General features: G+C 31.1%; 1 protein-coding gene across 1 annotated transcript in view; it reads right to left on the minus strand.

The window, feature by feature from the left end:
* Positions 1-592: 592 nt before the first annotated feature.
* LOC140040867 (low-density lipoprotein receptor-related protein 2-like) overlaps positions 593-15,755 on the minus strand; it is a 121,847-nt gene continuing 106,684 nt past the window's right edge. The window contains exons 75-88 of the mRNA XM_072087113.1: positions 15,610-15,729; positions 14,115-14,243; positions 12,907-13,047; positions 11,187-11,315; positions 10,457-10,595; positions 10,036-10,206; positions 9,506-9,732; positions 7,819-8,010; positions 7,073-7,216; positions 6,465-6,516; positions 6,155-6,195; positions 5,520-5,619; positions 5,082-5,175; positions 593-4,499 (exon numbers count right to left, since the gene is read on the minus strand). Of these exons, the coding sequence (XP_071943214.1) occupies positions 4,188-4,499; positions 5,082-5,175; positions 5,520-5,619; positions 6,155-6,195; positions 6,465-6,516; positions 7,073-7,216; positions 7,819-8,010; positions 9,506-9,732; positions 10,036-10,206; positions 10,457-10,595; positions 11,187-11,315; positions 12,907-13,047; positions 14,115-14,243; positions 15,610-15,729 (1,991 nt within the window). The 3' untranslated portion in view covers positions 593-4,187. The remainder of the gene's footprint in view (positions 4,500-5,081; positions 5,176-5,519; positions 5,620-6,154; positions 6,196-6,464; positions 6,517-7,072; positions 7,217-7,818; positions 8,011-9,505; positions 9,733-10,035; positions 10,207-10,456; positions 10,596-11,186; positions 11,316-12,906; positions 13,048-14,114; positions 14,244-15,609; positions 15,730-15,755) is intronic.

Genomic DNA, 15,755 nt, shown 5'->3' on the forward strand with positions numbered 1-15,755 from the left:
TATCGACCTTTTTTCAATAGGTGAAAAATATTATTTGAAGGGTTATAGGTTATTATGTTAAGCTACATTTAGGAAGTATCATCTTTTCTGCAATCTCTCGGATTATCAGTGACTTTTGGAAAAAGTTTCGCAAATGGGGGAAATATTGATATTAAATGCTGGTATCTCACTGATGGAGAAGAAAGAGACTCACTATCTGTCCGTCAGTGAGTAACTTTCCATTCTCAAGAAACATTGCAATGTAAAAAAATAAATAAAAACGTCTGATACGCATGCTTCTTCTCAATACTTTCTCCGATCCTCCTAATCTGTTGCTGCAATCGGCGCGTCTTCAATTCTTCCAATGTCCACTTCTGATCTGTTTGATCCGACGTTTTTATTTGTAAAGCTTGTTATATTAATAGGCCTATGCCAAATGTTTGAGTTATTTTGTGAAAATAATTTTAAATTGAATTAAAAATCGTGAACCATAATGGTGGAAAGGTGAGAGAAAACTATGATTTAAAGTGAATTAGGAAAAGTTATTTTGTATGTTAGGCAATGTGTTAACATACAAATGGTGCAGAAACAAAGAAAATGTGAATAGAAAATGTAAAAAACAAATGATTTAATATTGAACATGTAATATAGCTAGTGTTTCGAATTAGTAAGGCAGACAAAGTAAACTTAAAATTGGTCCCAACGAAGGATAAACAAGTACAAATCACATACAACTAAAACACTCCTATAGCCTAAAGAATAATAAATCTTTTTTTAACAATATAATTTTATATTCATTATTTGATTATTATAAATTATTGTTTTAGTACACAAAAAAAGGTTATTTTACGGTTTTTCTAACAGTCAATGGTATAATAGATTAAGTTTTCGCAAAAATAACATTAACATATCCACAATATAGATTGTCTTAAACTATTGTGATTTATTATTTGTACTATTAGTATTACCATGCTATAAACTGAATACATAATATCGTATCATAATAATATTTCCTCCACTCAGTCAGAAACGTACCGATAGTGGTGCTATTTCAAACAAGACACATTGCAACTAGTACTGCTGATGTATACAATCCTCCATATAGTCAACTAGGCCTATAATATCTCTTTGTGGTCCCTTCAGACTTTGTTTCTTACCCTGGTAAGTTGCTTCCCACCAACCAAAGTTAGCAATAACATGTGCCCATGAAACTTACACGGGTAAATACTGCAACAAGTCAGAACAGAAATTTATGATCAAATACGGCTTAATGAGATAAAAAGTACCTTTTGTTTATAATACATGCATTTTTGACAATATTTACTAGTATTACGTAATCGTATTGTTTTAAGTATGAACCCATCTAATTATAGGTCCATGTTTTAAGTACAAAAACACAATTCATTTATTTTCAAATGCTTAATCATTTAGTTACTTATAAAATAGTTGTAATAAATGATACAATATTAAAACATTTTTAAGATGAAGTTAAAATTGTGAGGACAAAGAATATTTTTCTTTGTAAAAAGGCAGATTATTTTGTCAAATGTCAAGGTAATTTAGTTCAAGTTTAAAATACATCAAGATGTAACAGTAATATTTAACATTGTATTTTTTATAAAAAAAAATCAAAATCGAAATTCTGATGAATAAAAATAAAACCATTTAAAAATCGTAATAAATGTAGAAATATTATATTTTAATTTTTAACAGTGTGTTGTTAAGTGCCGTAAACTCAAATTATAAACAAAAACGATAATGTATTAGTAAAATAATAATAAAAAGTGTAATTTTTAGTAACTACTGTAAGAAAAAATATATATAAAAAACTTAACAATATAACTTTGCATAACAAATATTATTTTATCTGAGGAAGAAATGTTTTCTTAACTACACTATCATCATCTTATCTGATGCACGTACAGTACATCCATTTTTCTTATTAAAAAGTGAAAAAAAAGGTTTTTTATTCAATAGAACTCTTAACGATATCTTACTCCCCATTTCTTATAATATCAAGGTATCATTATGGTTATTTGGTTGTATACAATATATAGAAATATAGGCCTATATATTTATATATATTCAGGAATGTCAGCAGTAGTGAAAAAAACAAAACATCCCTAAAACACCAATACATGCTTAATGATTAAAAACAAACAATTATGATTTTATATATTATACAGATATATAAAATATGCTTTAAACTTTGAATACAAAGAAATGTATGCATTGTATATAAAAATATTCTCCTATACAGATTAAAAATACATACAATAAGAGATTCCTCAATTCATCTTAATTCTATTGCAATATAATTAAAATCATATTAATTATTTCACCAGAGCTTTGGATATCGTCATAAAATGTATATATACTGTACTATGAATTTTGTACCCAATCGTACGTTTTGTGCATCTTTGTGACGTCACTAAATGACGTCACTTATTGTGCGTTTCTTTAACATAATGTTGTACAACAACCTTAGGCGGTAATTGATGACGTCATATGTAATTAATAATTTTCTAATTGGATACTCTTACATAATCAGATTCCTACAAGAGCCAAAACTCCATACAATAGTAATTTTATATCGACATTATACTAACAATATATTTTTTAAATCCATCAAATATAATGCCATTATTCTATGGAACAAATAAACATCAATTTTTGTTTAATACGCTCCCGTTCTAATGCACATTTAATTTGATAATAAATATACATATATTCAAAGACATATGTAAATTGATTACAAATATGATCTAAAACACAACACTGCACAAATTCAATGTCCAATTTAAGAGATCCACTTTAAAACCCGATTTGCTTAAAATCATATCAATTTAACAGATGGAAATTGTATTCATTATTGTTTTGCCGTAACTCTGACGTAATTGCATCAAACATTTCGTAAATTTGTTCTTAACAAAATCACAAGTTGTTTTTGGATAAGACTCAACTTTGTTTTCTCTCTATTTGGAGTAACATCCACCAACATCATTTATACAATGCAAGTACAGTCACCTTTCCCAATACCGGACACCCTTGAGTTGGCCCTAATATGTCAATCTGTGGAAAGTTTGGTATTCTGAATGTGTTTTTAATGGTGAAAAGAATATGGGACACTTTAGACCTCAAGAAAAGTCTGGTTTTGTAAGAGTTTCCAGTTTTAGATAGTCCGGTATTTGGTGAGTTGAGACTGTATTACAGTCTGATATTAAGACTTAACAAACTTATTTTTCTGTACAATTACGTCAGAGTTAAAATACTTTTTTTAATATTCTAATTTTCAACTGAAACTAAAATGATACACGATAATAAGTTAACTAAGGTTTGCAAACAATTACAATACAATAATTATCAAACGTTTTCATTTGACTTTTTCATCTAAAGGTTACAATATAACAAGGTATCACTCACAATGTACTGTATACAATGGTTTACACAGCACTTGCACTTTATAGTAATAAGCTATACTATTAAGAGAATATACACTGTGACGCTGTTCTTGGTATAAACACATCTTTACATATACCATGACCTCATAACAATAATCATTTGGCGTATTTGATTGGGTAGCTTTTGTGCTCAACAAAAAATCTGTAAAGAACTTCTTTTATTTGAATTATAAAACATTAATGTTAAATAACACAAGTTTGTTTTTCGTTGGGTACTATCATTCAAAATACTCTGTTAACTAAATATTCATCGGAAAAACAATACTCAAAGTTAAAGCCCCAATCGAATACGCAAACGTCGCAGAGAGAATACCTGTAAGACATTCAGTGCGGAAAATATTGTATATTATAACAATGCCATACAGTAGTATTGTTTGATTTTGATTCAAATTTCAATGCCCATAAATGGAGTACTTTTTATCGTCATCGTTGTTTATTTAGATAAGAATTTATTTTTAACAAACTCCCATTTTGTGTTTTAGGAATTTTTACACAAAATTTATTAAGAATTATTCTATCGTAAGAGTTTGATTATAAATTTTACTAGTTTATATAAAATATGTAGAATAATTTGTTTCAATGCATGAGCAGACTCAAGGGGGACCGGCAATCCACATCCCCTCCCCATTCACTTTTTAGAATATTTTTGTATTTTTATATAAAATTGTTCTACATAACCAGATCAGATGCTAAGTTTGTCATTTGAACTGTAATGTGCGGTGGGAATTAAACGACATTCAAAAGAAATTACATATCAGATTTTTGTACTAAATTCCTTTCGTCATTATCGTCGTCTGCTTCTGTCGGGGAATAAGCCGGCGGCGGACCTGCCGGTACAGAATCAGTTGTCGGCGGTTGAAGCACAACGCTTCCAATAACATCATCTGGTAGCGGCACTTTGTCTGGGAGTGCTTCTGCTTGACCTTCTGGTAACCCTGTCTTTTCTGGTGCGTTCTGTGTGTTGCCGTTTCCAACCGCGTATAAATTTGGTGTAGCGATTTCATATCCGGGGTTTTCAAAGTTGTTACCAGTTTCAGTTTTGATAGAAAATGAACCAGGCTGAGAAAGGAAAAATGACAAAGAATATTTTAAAATAGAATAAGAAAAAGAAAACAAAAAACTTGACAACCATACTTGATTCTCAAGACTCAAATTACTAGACCCTCTCATTATTGACACCCATTATTGAGGGACACCCTTATTCAGGGACATTCTTTTTTTAATTGCAGCCCTGTTTAGTGGGCATCTATATTAATTTTCACATGAAACAAATGTTAATATAATATTAACAATGTTAACACTACTGTACGGCCAAACACTATTCAGGGAACACCTCTATAAAGGGGACTCTTTGTTAATAGGAATTCTACTGAATCACTTTTTATCAAATCTCAACCATGGTAATATTAAAAATGTTAACACTACGGCCAAACACTATTCAGGGAACACCTCTACAAGGGGGACTAGGTGTCCCATTAATGTGGATTCTATACTGTATCACTTTTTATCAAATCTCATGGCCTGAGTCTTAAAAATACAATTTACAAGCTTCTATATTCTTCACTTTAATGTTTATTTGATTAGTATTTGACTACTAAATTTAGAACTGCCAACTTTTGAATTTGAATTAAATGCACTTACTGGTGGCATACTTCCGTTGGTTTCTTGCTGCATAGGGAAGTCAACATTGGTTCCTCCTCGGAAAGTAACCGGACCTTCCGGTGTAAACTTAGCTCTGTATTCAAATAAAAATAATAAGTTAGTGCAGTTCTCTATCTAATGTGGGTGACTGGTATGAACCAACAGTACCTCTAAAGGTATTATTCTATTTTACTTTATTTTATCCAAAATGGCAAATTATAGGTTTTTCTTAAATTACAGGTTTGTCTTAAAAGCATTTTAAACAGTAGGAATAGTATATCATGACAAGATTAACACGATTGAACTTGGATAATGTTCTATTATACTAATGAAGTATCTTGTTGCATAAAAGTGGAAAATGTGGAAATGGGAAAAAATTTTAAATAATGGGAAGTAGTTTTTATAGTTTACGGTTTGATAACTTTAACAATAACTTACGATCTCCGCTTTTTGGATATAAACACGACCAAAACTAAAATAATAAGAACACTTAATGCGATGATAACCACTACCACGGCAACGACTACGTTTTCCGATTCTGAAAAATAAAACATGACAAAATTACGCACATGTTTACTATAAGAAAGCCAGGGGATGTCATTTCACTACCATTATTTGGGCATCACTACCATATTTGGGCATATCACTACTATACTTGGACTTATCAGTACCATATTTGGACACATCACACTTTTTTTGTCAAATTAGTTTGATAGTGTAGACAAAGCTTAAGGTAACCCCAATGTACTGTACTATTGTCTTAGCAATTTAAGCTTCTGTATTTTTATTGTAAGCCGGACTACTATACCTTCATTATTTATTTTTCCAATTTTTAACCCTTTTTTAACTGGTGGTCACGACCTAAAGTTGTCCGCAACTTATTTTGACCTCCATCTGCACATTTTTAAGTTATGTGTCTATCTTATTTGCAATTTGTAATTTTTTTCTTTCTATTTTAAAATGTGTGGAGAAACTAATAAAACAAACAAACAAACAGGTCCTTCTCAGCCCTGTCAGTGTGGACAGACAACTGAGTGTTGTAAATACATTATTATATAGTATTGCATACACACCTGATGTTTGTGATGCTGCAGTTGGTTTATCCTTGGTTTCACTACAAGAATAAATTATAGAATACAGTAGGTTCAGTAAGTTGATTACGTGATTGTTTGGGATAATATCAAAGTGGTGAAGTTATCAAGAAGTAAAAAAACAAACAATAATTTGTTGGAAATAATTACAAATCTAAAGAATTATTATATGAAATAAGAAAGTACAATACTGGTGCCGGTATAACCACATACTTTGAAATATTGCTCCTTCCAAAATAAAATGATTAAACAAACTGATTTGGGCATAAATAACTATTTAGAAAATACTTACTCGCAATTAGAAACACACGGTGCAGGAGGCAGTGTGGTTTCCTCTTCCATAGCTTAATTATTTTAAAGTAAAATGATAATTATAAAGATAAAATGTACTAAAGAAACAGTTTTTGCCTTCTTAACAATATGGTATTCATTGAGCTATAGGCCTATTAACAAGATAGAATATGCATTTCAAATTTTCTTAACACTTTAGATAAAGCAGAGTCACAAATATTTATGATTCATATAGTTTATACTGGCAAGTGCATTCATCCATGGACATTGTAGAATCATTCATGCATGTATTTTATTTATTACATTAATAAGTAATGATAATAATGTTGATTTAAAAGTGCTTTAATATTTACTGAATGCTTTTTAAACCTTATTTTGTAAATATAGTAGTATTAATAATGTATATAGAACTTTTGTATGTTTAAACACAATTAGAATTGTTTTTTTAACAAAATGTAATATTGAACTTATAGACTTGAGAGACTGACTTAGGAGTGAAGATTTGAATACAGGACAATGAGAACTCCTCTTAATCATCCCATAATCGTTAATTATCTAATTTTATAAATATGTTATTCAGTAAAGTAACAAGTTTAACAGGATCTTTACCTGATATGCAGTAGGTATTGCTACCAGGTATAAATGAATCACCATCAGGGCACTCGCACTTGTAACCAGCTGTTGCTTTATTCTCAAACGTTGGTGGTATCTGTATACACAGATGACTGCACTTGCTATTCTCGCATGAGTTTACTATAAAAAAAATGATTTAATAATAATAATATCATCTTTCTGATATTCTAAAGCTTTGTCTACACTATCAAACTAGTTTGAGAAAAAAAAAGTATGATGTGGCCAAATATTGTTAATATGACATCATCGTGTCCATAAATTTGACATTGACATTTTTTTGTCACAAAAATTTAGTAGAAACTCATCTTAAAGAATGCTTTGACCCCACATTTAAAACTATGCTTAGGCGTAAAGTAATTAAAACTATAACAATTATTATGTTACCAAGCACAGCACCAATCGAAAAAGTCAGATATCAGATATATTTTTTTAGCTGATTTTGTGTAATAATACAAACATTGCTAAAAAACTTATTACTTGGCTAAAATCTAAGATAAAAATAGGGGGCGCTATTCAAAAATCACTCATGCATACAATTCCAACCACTGTTTGCATTGAGTAGTTGATTATTAGAAAAAAAATATTTTATTTTAAAATAAATACATTTTTAATGCCCAATCAAAAATTTTATAAATTGCTTGAACAGTAAACAAAAAGTAATTACTACTGTAAAAGCAGTAGAATATTTTGACATGATCTCTAACTGTAGATTTCCAACTCACCAGCAGCGACAGTGTATCTTGCCGGATGATACATTTTAACGGATGTCGGTCGGTTGATTCCTACCGAGATGGCAACTGGTGCTCCGCGACCAAGTTTGTCCAATTTCATTATATTTCCTGAGGCTCCAACTTCACCAGTGACATAGTAAATGGATGATTCAAACACATCCAATTGGAATGGGTTCCGCAGATCTGAAATATAACAAGAATCATTTTATCAACTATACTATAAAAGTTCTACATGCAACCTCTTAAAATAATTCTATGACTATATTTGGAAATATACTATGGCTATTAACCAATCAGATATTGAGAATTTAATCATGTGATATATAACCCCAATTAGACACATATACTTATTATCAGCAGATGTTTAATTTTCTGTTGCTACCTTACCATCATATAATTCTACGACCATTTATGGAAAAATAATAAAGCTCTAAACCAATCAGATAGCATAGATTCTTATATATTTTATAAGACCAGTTAAGATCGGATAAAATGGTTTAAATAGAAATTGTAGTTTTGTTTTCATTTATTTATTATTAGTTTATGTATAATTTTGTTCTTTTTCGTATTCGTATTTAATGTTATATCTTGGGGTGGGTCAAACTTAAAGTCTTTCTTGCTTACATGACCCTGAACACCCCCCCCCCCCCACCCCACCACCCGCACATGATTACATTGCATTCATTATCTTGTATGTTATTATATTACATAGCCTATGTAAATACGCTAACGTGATTGGTTGAAACTGCATCACATGACTACCGCTGCGAGGATCGTAAATCGTATATATCCTCGAGAACGATGATATTGACTGTGTAATTTTCGCGTAATTATCGTGTCCCCTGTCATTAAACATATAGATTCTCGAGTACGATGATATTGACTGTGTAATTTTCGTGTGCCAACACTCGCGTTGCCGATAAATAAACAAAAGTCATCAACTCGATCTTGAACTCGGGTGGAATTGTCACTCCATCGCAAGACAACGCTTCAACCGTTGCGCCACGGAAGTTGCTTGAAGAAATTAATCTTCTAAACTATTTAAACTATGCATACATAGTGCCCTCATTTGTTATAAGTCCACCCTAAATGTGATGAAACACCGTTTGTGATTGGTCAATACTCACGGTAGTAACCTAGTAAGTAGTACGCGCTGAACATCCGGTGATTCGGCTCCTCGAAGATCGAGAAGAAGACGAATTGTTTATTCGGCCTACCTGATTATAATATTATTATTTTTAATAGGCTTATTGATGGAAATTCTTCTGTTAATTTAAACGACCTAGGCCTAAGTGAATATTTTATTGCCAAGGAATCATTAATTAGTAATTATCTGTATATTATTCTTCGCAAGGTAAGGTGTCTAGGCAGGCTTGTTTAAATACAATACAAATACTATAGGAGGCCTAGCCTAGCTTCACCCAACCCAGCAGACTTGTTCTTGGCTATATAATATAACAGATATTGCCTTTTATATCGGTTAAATATAAGATTTGACATCCCCTCGGGAATGATATTAAGTTCTCGGGGAATATATATTTCCCTCAGCTGGCGCTTCGGGAAATATATATTCCCTCGAACTTAATATCATTCCCTCGGGGATGTCAAATCTTATATTTAACCTCTAAGCAGTCAATATCTGTATAATATTGTGGAAATAAAATTGAAATTGACTTACTACTGCCAGATGCCAAAAGCATTCTGTTACTGCCATCATATGCCATGGATTCAATAGTGTTCTCCTTGATATCACACCAATATACAGTACCATCATTAGCAAAATCAATAGCCAATCCCGTTGGCTCAACAATACGGATATTTTCAACTTGCATTCTGTTGCTTCCATCCATCCAGGACCCTTCTATTTTTGGAGATGCTGGTGAATAATCGGTCCAATACATCAGTCTGAAAAAATATATGAAAAGCAATTGAAGAAGTGAATACTATAAATTACTGAAAGAATCTAAGCTTTATTTGAGGCTTCATTTCATTTCTTTTGTCAGAAATTAATCACTGTCAAGCGGAATAGAAAATGAAAAAAGAAACAGTGGTGAGGGACAACCCTAGCATTAGGTCAGTTTTAAACCCTGGACTTTGGAGTGGTAACCGTACTAACAACCAAGTTACAGCTCCAAAAATGTATTTGAATCGCCAAACGTCCATATATGTAGTTACTGTATGTATGCATGATATTGCTACTATTCTTACCGTCTGTCAGGGTTAACCACGATGTCACCAGGAAGACCAAGCCCAGTGTTGATAATCGATTTGACATAGCGTCCATCGACCTTTGACATCATGATTCTAGGTTCAGATCCAGCATCCCGTCTCACTCTTGGTGCACCTCCGTTTATGCCTTGGTCGGTCCAAAAGATATTCCTAAAATGATGTCATTAGATTAAACATTTGAATTTTTCTGTAAACTAATTGTGTACACTATCAAAGTTTATGTGACAAAAAAATGTGATGTGCCCATATATGGACATGGTGATGTTATATCACTACCATATTTGGGCATATCACTGCCATATTTGGGCATATCACTGCCATATTTGGGCATACTGTATCACTAGTTTGATAGTAGACAGAGCAGTGATTGCCCATGCAACGATGCAACATAACTACTTACTGCCCAATCCAGTCAACAGCAATTGAATAGGGATTCTGTAAATTATCAATTTCAAGATTTTCTGGAGTAATTATCGAGTTGTCGTAATTACGCCCTCTATTGATTGTTTGATAACCGGCATCTATCCAATAAGTAATATCTACAATATAATCGGTAAAAATAAGTTTATTTCAGATATCAAATTAATATAGAGACTCACTTACTTTTACAAGAAAATGTAATTACCCAATAAACAAACATATAAAGTAAATCTGAGATATAATAGGTGAATAAAGTATTTTAGTTGGCTAGTTATGAATTAAAAACGCATTAAATAAAAAAAGATTCTTCATAACCAAACTTGTCCAAGAATCTATATTTGCAATAGTTGAATGTAAAAACCTTAGTATATAATAGTATCTCATTTTTCCAGTATAAAACATTATAATATAAGCCATACATATACTATAGGAAATGTAAAGAACGTTATGCTTGGGAAGCAGCCCTCCCAACATACACCTACACGTAGTAAACTACCGTGCTAATGTTAGCACACAAAAACGGCCAATAACCTTGCGACTATAACGGTATTAAGCAGTGTTGTTTACTCCCTACCATGTTTCCAATACATAAAGGATGAATAAAAAGTTATTTTTTTAAATCATACCCCTTGTACTACAGTAGAAACTGATGAGGGACTCTATTCAGGCTGGTCACACCCATATTAAGTGAACAAGACATCATTACTTACTTGTTGTGGTATCATAATCCACTGATTGCAGTTTGGCTTGGTAACCAATCAGCTGAAAGTATTCATTTTTTTCTGGGTCAAATTGTCTAATTGTGTTTCCATCGCCGTAAACAATCTGTGGTCTTCCACCTAAAATTATATATATATATATATGAATTTTTTAATTACAATATCAGACTTACTTTACTAATTAACCTTAAAAAGATAATAAATTGATGGTATATACATACTGTATTTCAAATGACTATACAACATTGTCGTTTACAGAAACAAATAAATAAATAGACACAATGATTTATGTAGTCAACCAAAATTAGCACCCTGGGAATTACTTCCGAAAGAGAAACTTGTCACAAAATAAGTCCAAATTTTTGATTTGGACATTAGAGTCGAGGGTTGGTGATGAGCATAGGTAGAAAGAGGAACATTTTTTTAATATATTCTTTATATTAAATCATTCTTTATATTTCTTTATTATCTACTCAGTAACAAAATATTTTTTGTATAAGGCCTATAAATAATATACCACTAAATAAAGTAAAACATTTCCGATTTAATTCTTTGTTAAAACTGTCACTGTCGTCATAGTCGATTGAAATACTAAAGTACATGTAACGACCACTACAACGTTTATATTATTGGTAATTATTAATTAATACAAACATTGAGACGCAACTGTCAGTAATAAGGTATTGTATTATTATGTGTTTATAATCTAAAAGTAGGGGCTACCCACACTCACACTAATAAATGTTATTCGTATATCTATTGTTTGTTATTTTTTGTTATATGTGAGACGAAATAAATGAAATGAAATCTAACAGTACCAACACACGCGATCAAAAGTGGTTAATACCTATTTACAGTATTGTATAGCATTACAATACTATTTATGTTTATTCTCCAAGGGACCATAAATTTACCTGTGTTAAACCATGGAGGTATGCAAGCATGGTTTAAAACCAAATAATTTGGAATGTTCTATTCATCGAAAATCAATTCCTTTTTATATACGTATTAAATCTATCAAAATAGTATTTTTTAAAGAAAATCGGCCTGTCTTCAACATTATGATGCTGTACTCAAGCTGTCCAATCGGTTTTCAGCCATTAAAAACAATTATCGTAGGAGGAGATAGGAAAATGCAAAGCATCCTCGTATTATTGTATGCGGGTATTTTTCAAGATGGACATGCATTAGACAGTGTATACCACGATCGGAAAACACCCCTATTTGGGGCAAATCGTTGAACCTAAATTTGTTTTAATTGTCAATAACTAATTATCTAACTCAATTTAATTAGTAAACAGGGTTACATCAGGTGGTTAAAATCAGTACCGAAAGTATGAACCAACTTTATATACCATCGAGTAAACATTCTAGAAATAACGCATGATTTACCGAATTTTGGCCTTACGTAAATTTATATATAGATAACATTTGTAAATGTTCTTATTTATTGTGAACTACACAAGAAACCTGTTTCAGGTCAATATGGAAATTGTGAGCGCAAACCTCGTCAACATTTTCTTTTTGTTTAACAGGCTTTACACAACTTGTATATACTATATTATTTGATTTGAATTAATTTGGGAAAATTACTATAACAAATACATACAAAGTGATAGCATTAATTCTACTGACATTACACAGAAATACATTGATAAAAGATGTTTCAGGAAATAGTCCAAAAAGCTTAGTATAAATCGTTTCAACTTACCATTTGCTTTACAGTCCGGTTGATTTTTATCTTTATCCGTTTTTCCAGAGTTGGTATAGCCGGGAGCACATGAACAGGTGTAATTTCCTTTTGTGTTGGTGCATTTTTGAAAACATGGATTATCAAGACATTCATTATAATCTATAAAAAGAAAAGGAGACTGCATTAATGTTGACATTGATATGACAACAGTCGCGCATCACTGAACCCTAGTCAAAATTACCCTACGGATTGACTAGATAGACTAATATAAAGTCATGCATCGTTACACAATGCCTTACAGCTCTTAATATAGGGTTACAGGAAATGAATGATCAATCACATTAATTCACTCCCTGTACGCCCTATTTACCCTGAATTGAAAGCACTACAGCTACTCTATCTAAAACCTCCCTAGGTGATTATCAATCAGATTTGACTACAATCACATTCCAATTTCACATTTTACTTGGAGACAATCAATCAAAAAAGGATCGATATTATAAAATAATCATACTCTTAAAATTAGGTTAATAGGCCATTTCTTTTTATTATAGTCAAAATACTAATAATACAGATCGGGGAAGGACCTAGAATAGAGCACTAATATATAATATTAATAGTCAGTCAAAAATTAATATCAAAAAGTAGTTTTTTTTTTCCTAGATCTGCTCCTGAAGATTAAGGTGAGGTTGTGTATCAGTTATGGTATCAAAGAGTTTCACTGCCTCATCTTTCAGATAGAAGGTAAAGTCATTGGTCATGTGTACACTGCACATGTGCACAATAAAGAATTTGTTACACTATTTATTTGAAAAGAGAGATTGTGTGCTAATGAGGAGTGTGCTAATGAGGAGTGTGTACCACAGGGTGCTTTGGTTAACAGTCTTGTACTGAAGAGGTTATCACAAAGAATAAAGAAATTGTTTAAGTAAAGATGTATTGACCCCCCAAAAACATGAAAAATGAAGATTGATAAAAAGACTTGGAGTAGGCCATTTCACAATTTAAAAAAAACTAAATAAATGGTTAAATTCAACTTCCAGTCAATTTAAAAATTGTTTGCTTTAAATTATAGTTTTTTTCAGGTAAATAATTTTTTGTTGATCCAATTTTTGGTCAAAGTGAATAAACTATTATGTAACATTAATGGCATATTCAACAAAAACATTAAACAAAATTATTTTTTCAAGAGGACAATATCATTCATTAATAATAAATATTCTTACCTTCGCATGATTTTCCATCAGTTTGAGATACAATGTAACCATCATTGCAAGTGCAAGCATAGCCTCGATCTAGATCAACACACACTTGTTCACATTTAGCATTACCATCTGAATCACAATTACCATTTGCTAAATACAAATAATATTGTATATTATAACACCTAAATAAAGTGGAGCTGTAGCTTGGTGGTTTACGTGCTTGCCTTCCAATCCCCAGGTCCCGGGTTCAATCCTGACCTAGTGCAGGGTTGTAACTCATGACTCTTTCAACTCCACTCCCTAAGCCTCAAATGAGACTTAGTTTATAAGCACGATAAATTATTAAATAGTTTATCCATCCTGTAATTGGCGAGTTACTCGCTGTTGAATGAGTATGAATAAAAAAAAAAAAAAAAAAAAAAAAAAAAATTCCTGTCATTTGATTGGACAAGGGTGGGTCACATGGCGTGCAATAGTACCCACTATTGAAACCTTTTTGTGTACAAAAAAAAAACCTTTTGCGGATAAAAAAAAATCTAGTGTATAAATTACTGTGAAATACAGAAACCTGTTGCCTTGCCTGTTTTTTTTTGGAAACACCAATATGCAGAAGCAGATTTTTGTGTACGATTTGAAATATAACCTTTCATCATTCACCTCATGCCATTATTTGTACTATTACACTCATAAACATTATTTGTATAATACTGTATATTATATATTATATTTTATAAATAAACTTTGAACAAGCACTAAGAATGAATGTATGTGAAATTTGCTTTCTGTACACTACATATCATAACATATTACACATATTTAAAAAAAACTAATAAATATATTTGTTTTTACTAATAAAAATATATAAATAAAAAATAAAATAAAAATTGAGATAACTGGAGTTAGAACATATTTTTTATAAATTTTTAATAAAAACAATAATGCTAACACTACCAATATAAAAAATGTTCATATTCATCCCCATTTTTATTGTAATAGTAGAATGAGTTTAACCAAAATAAATAATATTGATAGAGGGCTCTATATAAATTAAAATCTATATAATAATTTATTGTTACCATCTAAATAAACAAACAGGACATTTCTTGGAAAATAATTTAAAAGTAGAGACAAATAGTAAACAGGATTAACAAAAATAAAACTTAATTACAACCAACCATATAAAAACTAGATTTACAAGTATACATTACAACCATCTATGACCAACTACACAAAAACCATATTAGATGTGTTCACACATGTTAAACATGCATAGAATGAAGTTAAGCTGATCCAAATCTTATTCAAGTGCTTGTGTGATCAGTTAACTCTCTATTTTTAAGAATGTTAACTCCGATAGGTTTCAGAATGTAACATTAAAAATAGAAATAACTTCACACCAGATGACAACAGGAGAATATTAAATGTAATTTTGGGGTTTGAATTTGAAAGCAGAACAGTGATAGAACTCTGATAGACATAGCTTAAGCTGGTTTAAGTTACCCTACAACAGACTTACCACATCCTTGCTCATCAGACATGTCTGGACAGTTGATTACACCATTACATACTTGAGTCAGTGGAATACAATCTTTATTTGCACATTTAAACTCACTTTCTGTGCAAATTGCTACGGGACCTACAAAAAATTCAAGGTTTGTATAT

This window comes from Antedon mediterranea, chromosome 2, assembly GCF_964355755.1.
Source record: "Antedon mediterranea chromosome 2, ecAntMedi1.1, whole genome shotgun sequence".
NCBI classification, from domain to species: domain Eukaryota; kingdom Metazoa; phylum Echinodermata; class Crinoidea; order Comatulida; family Antedonidae; genus Antedon; species Antedon mediterranea.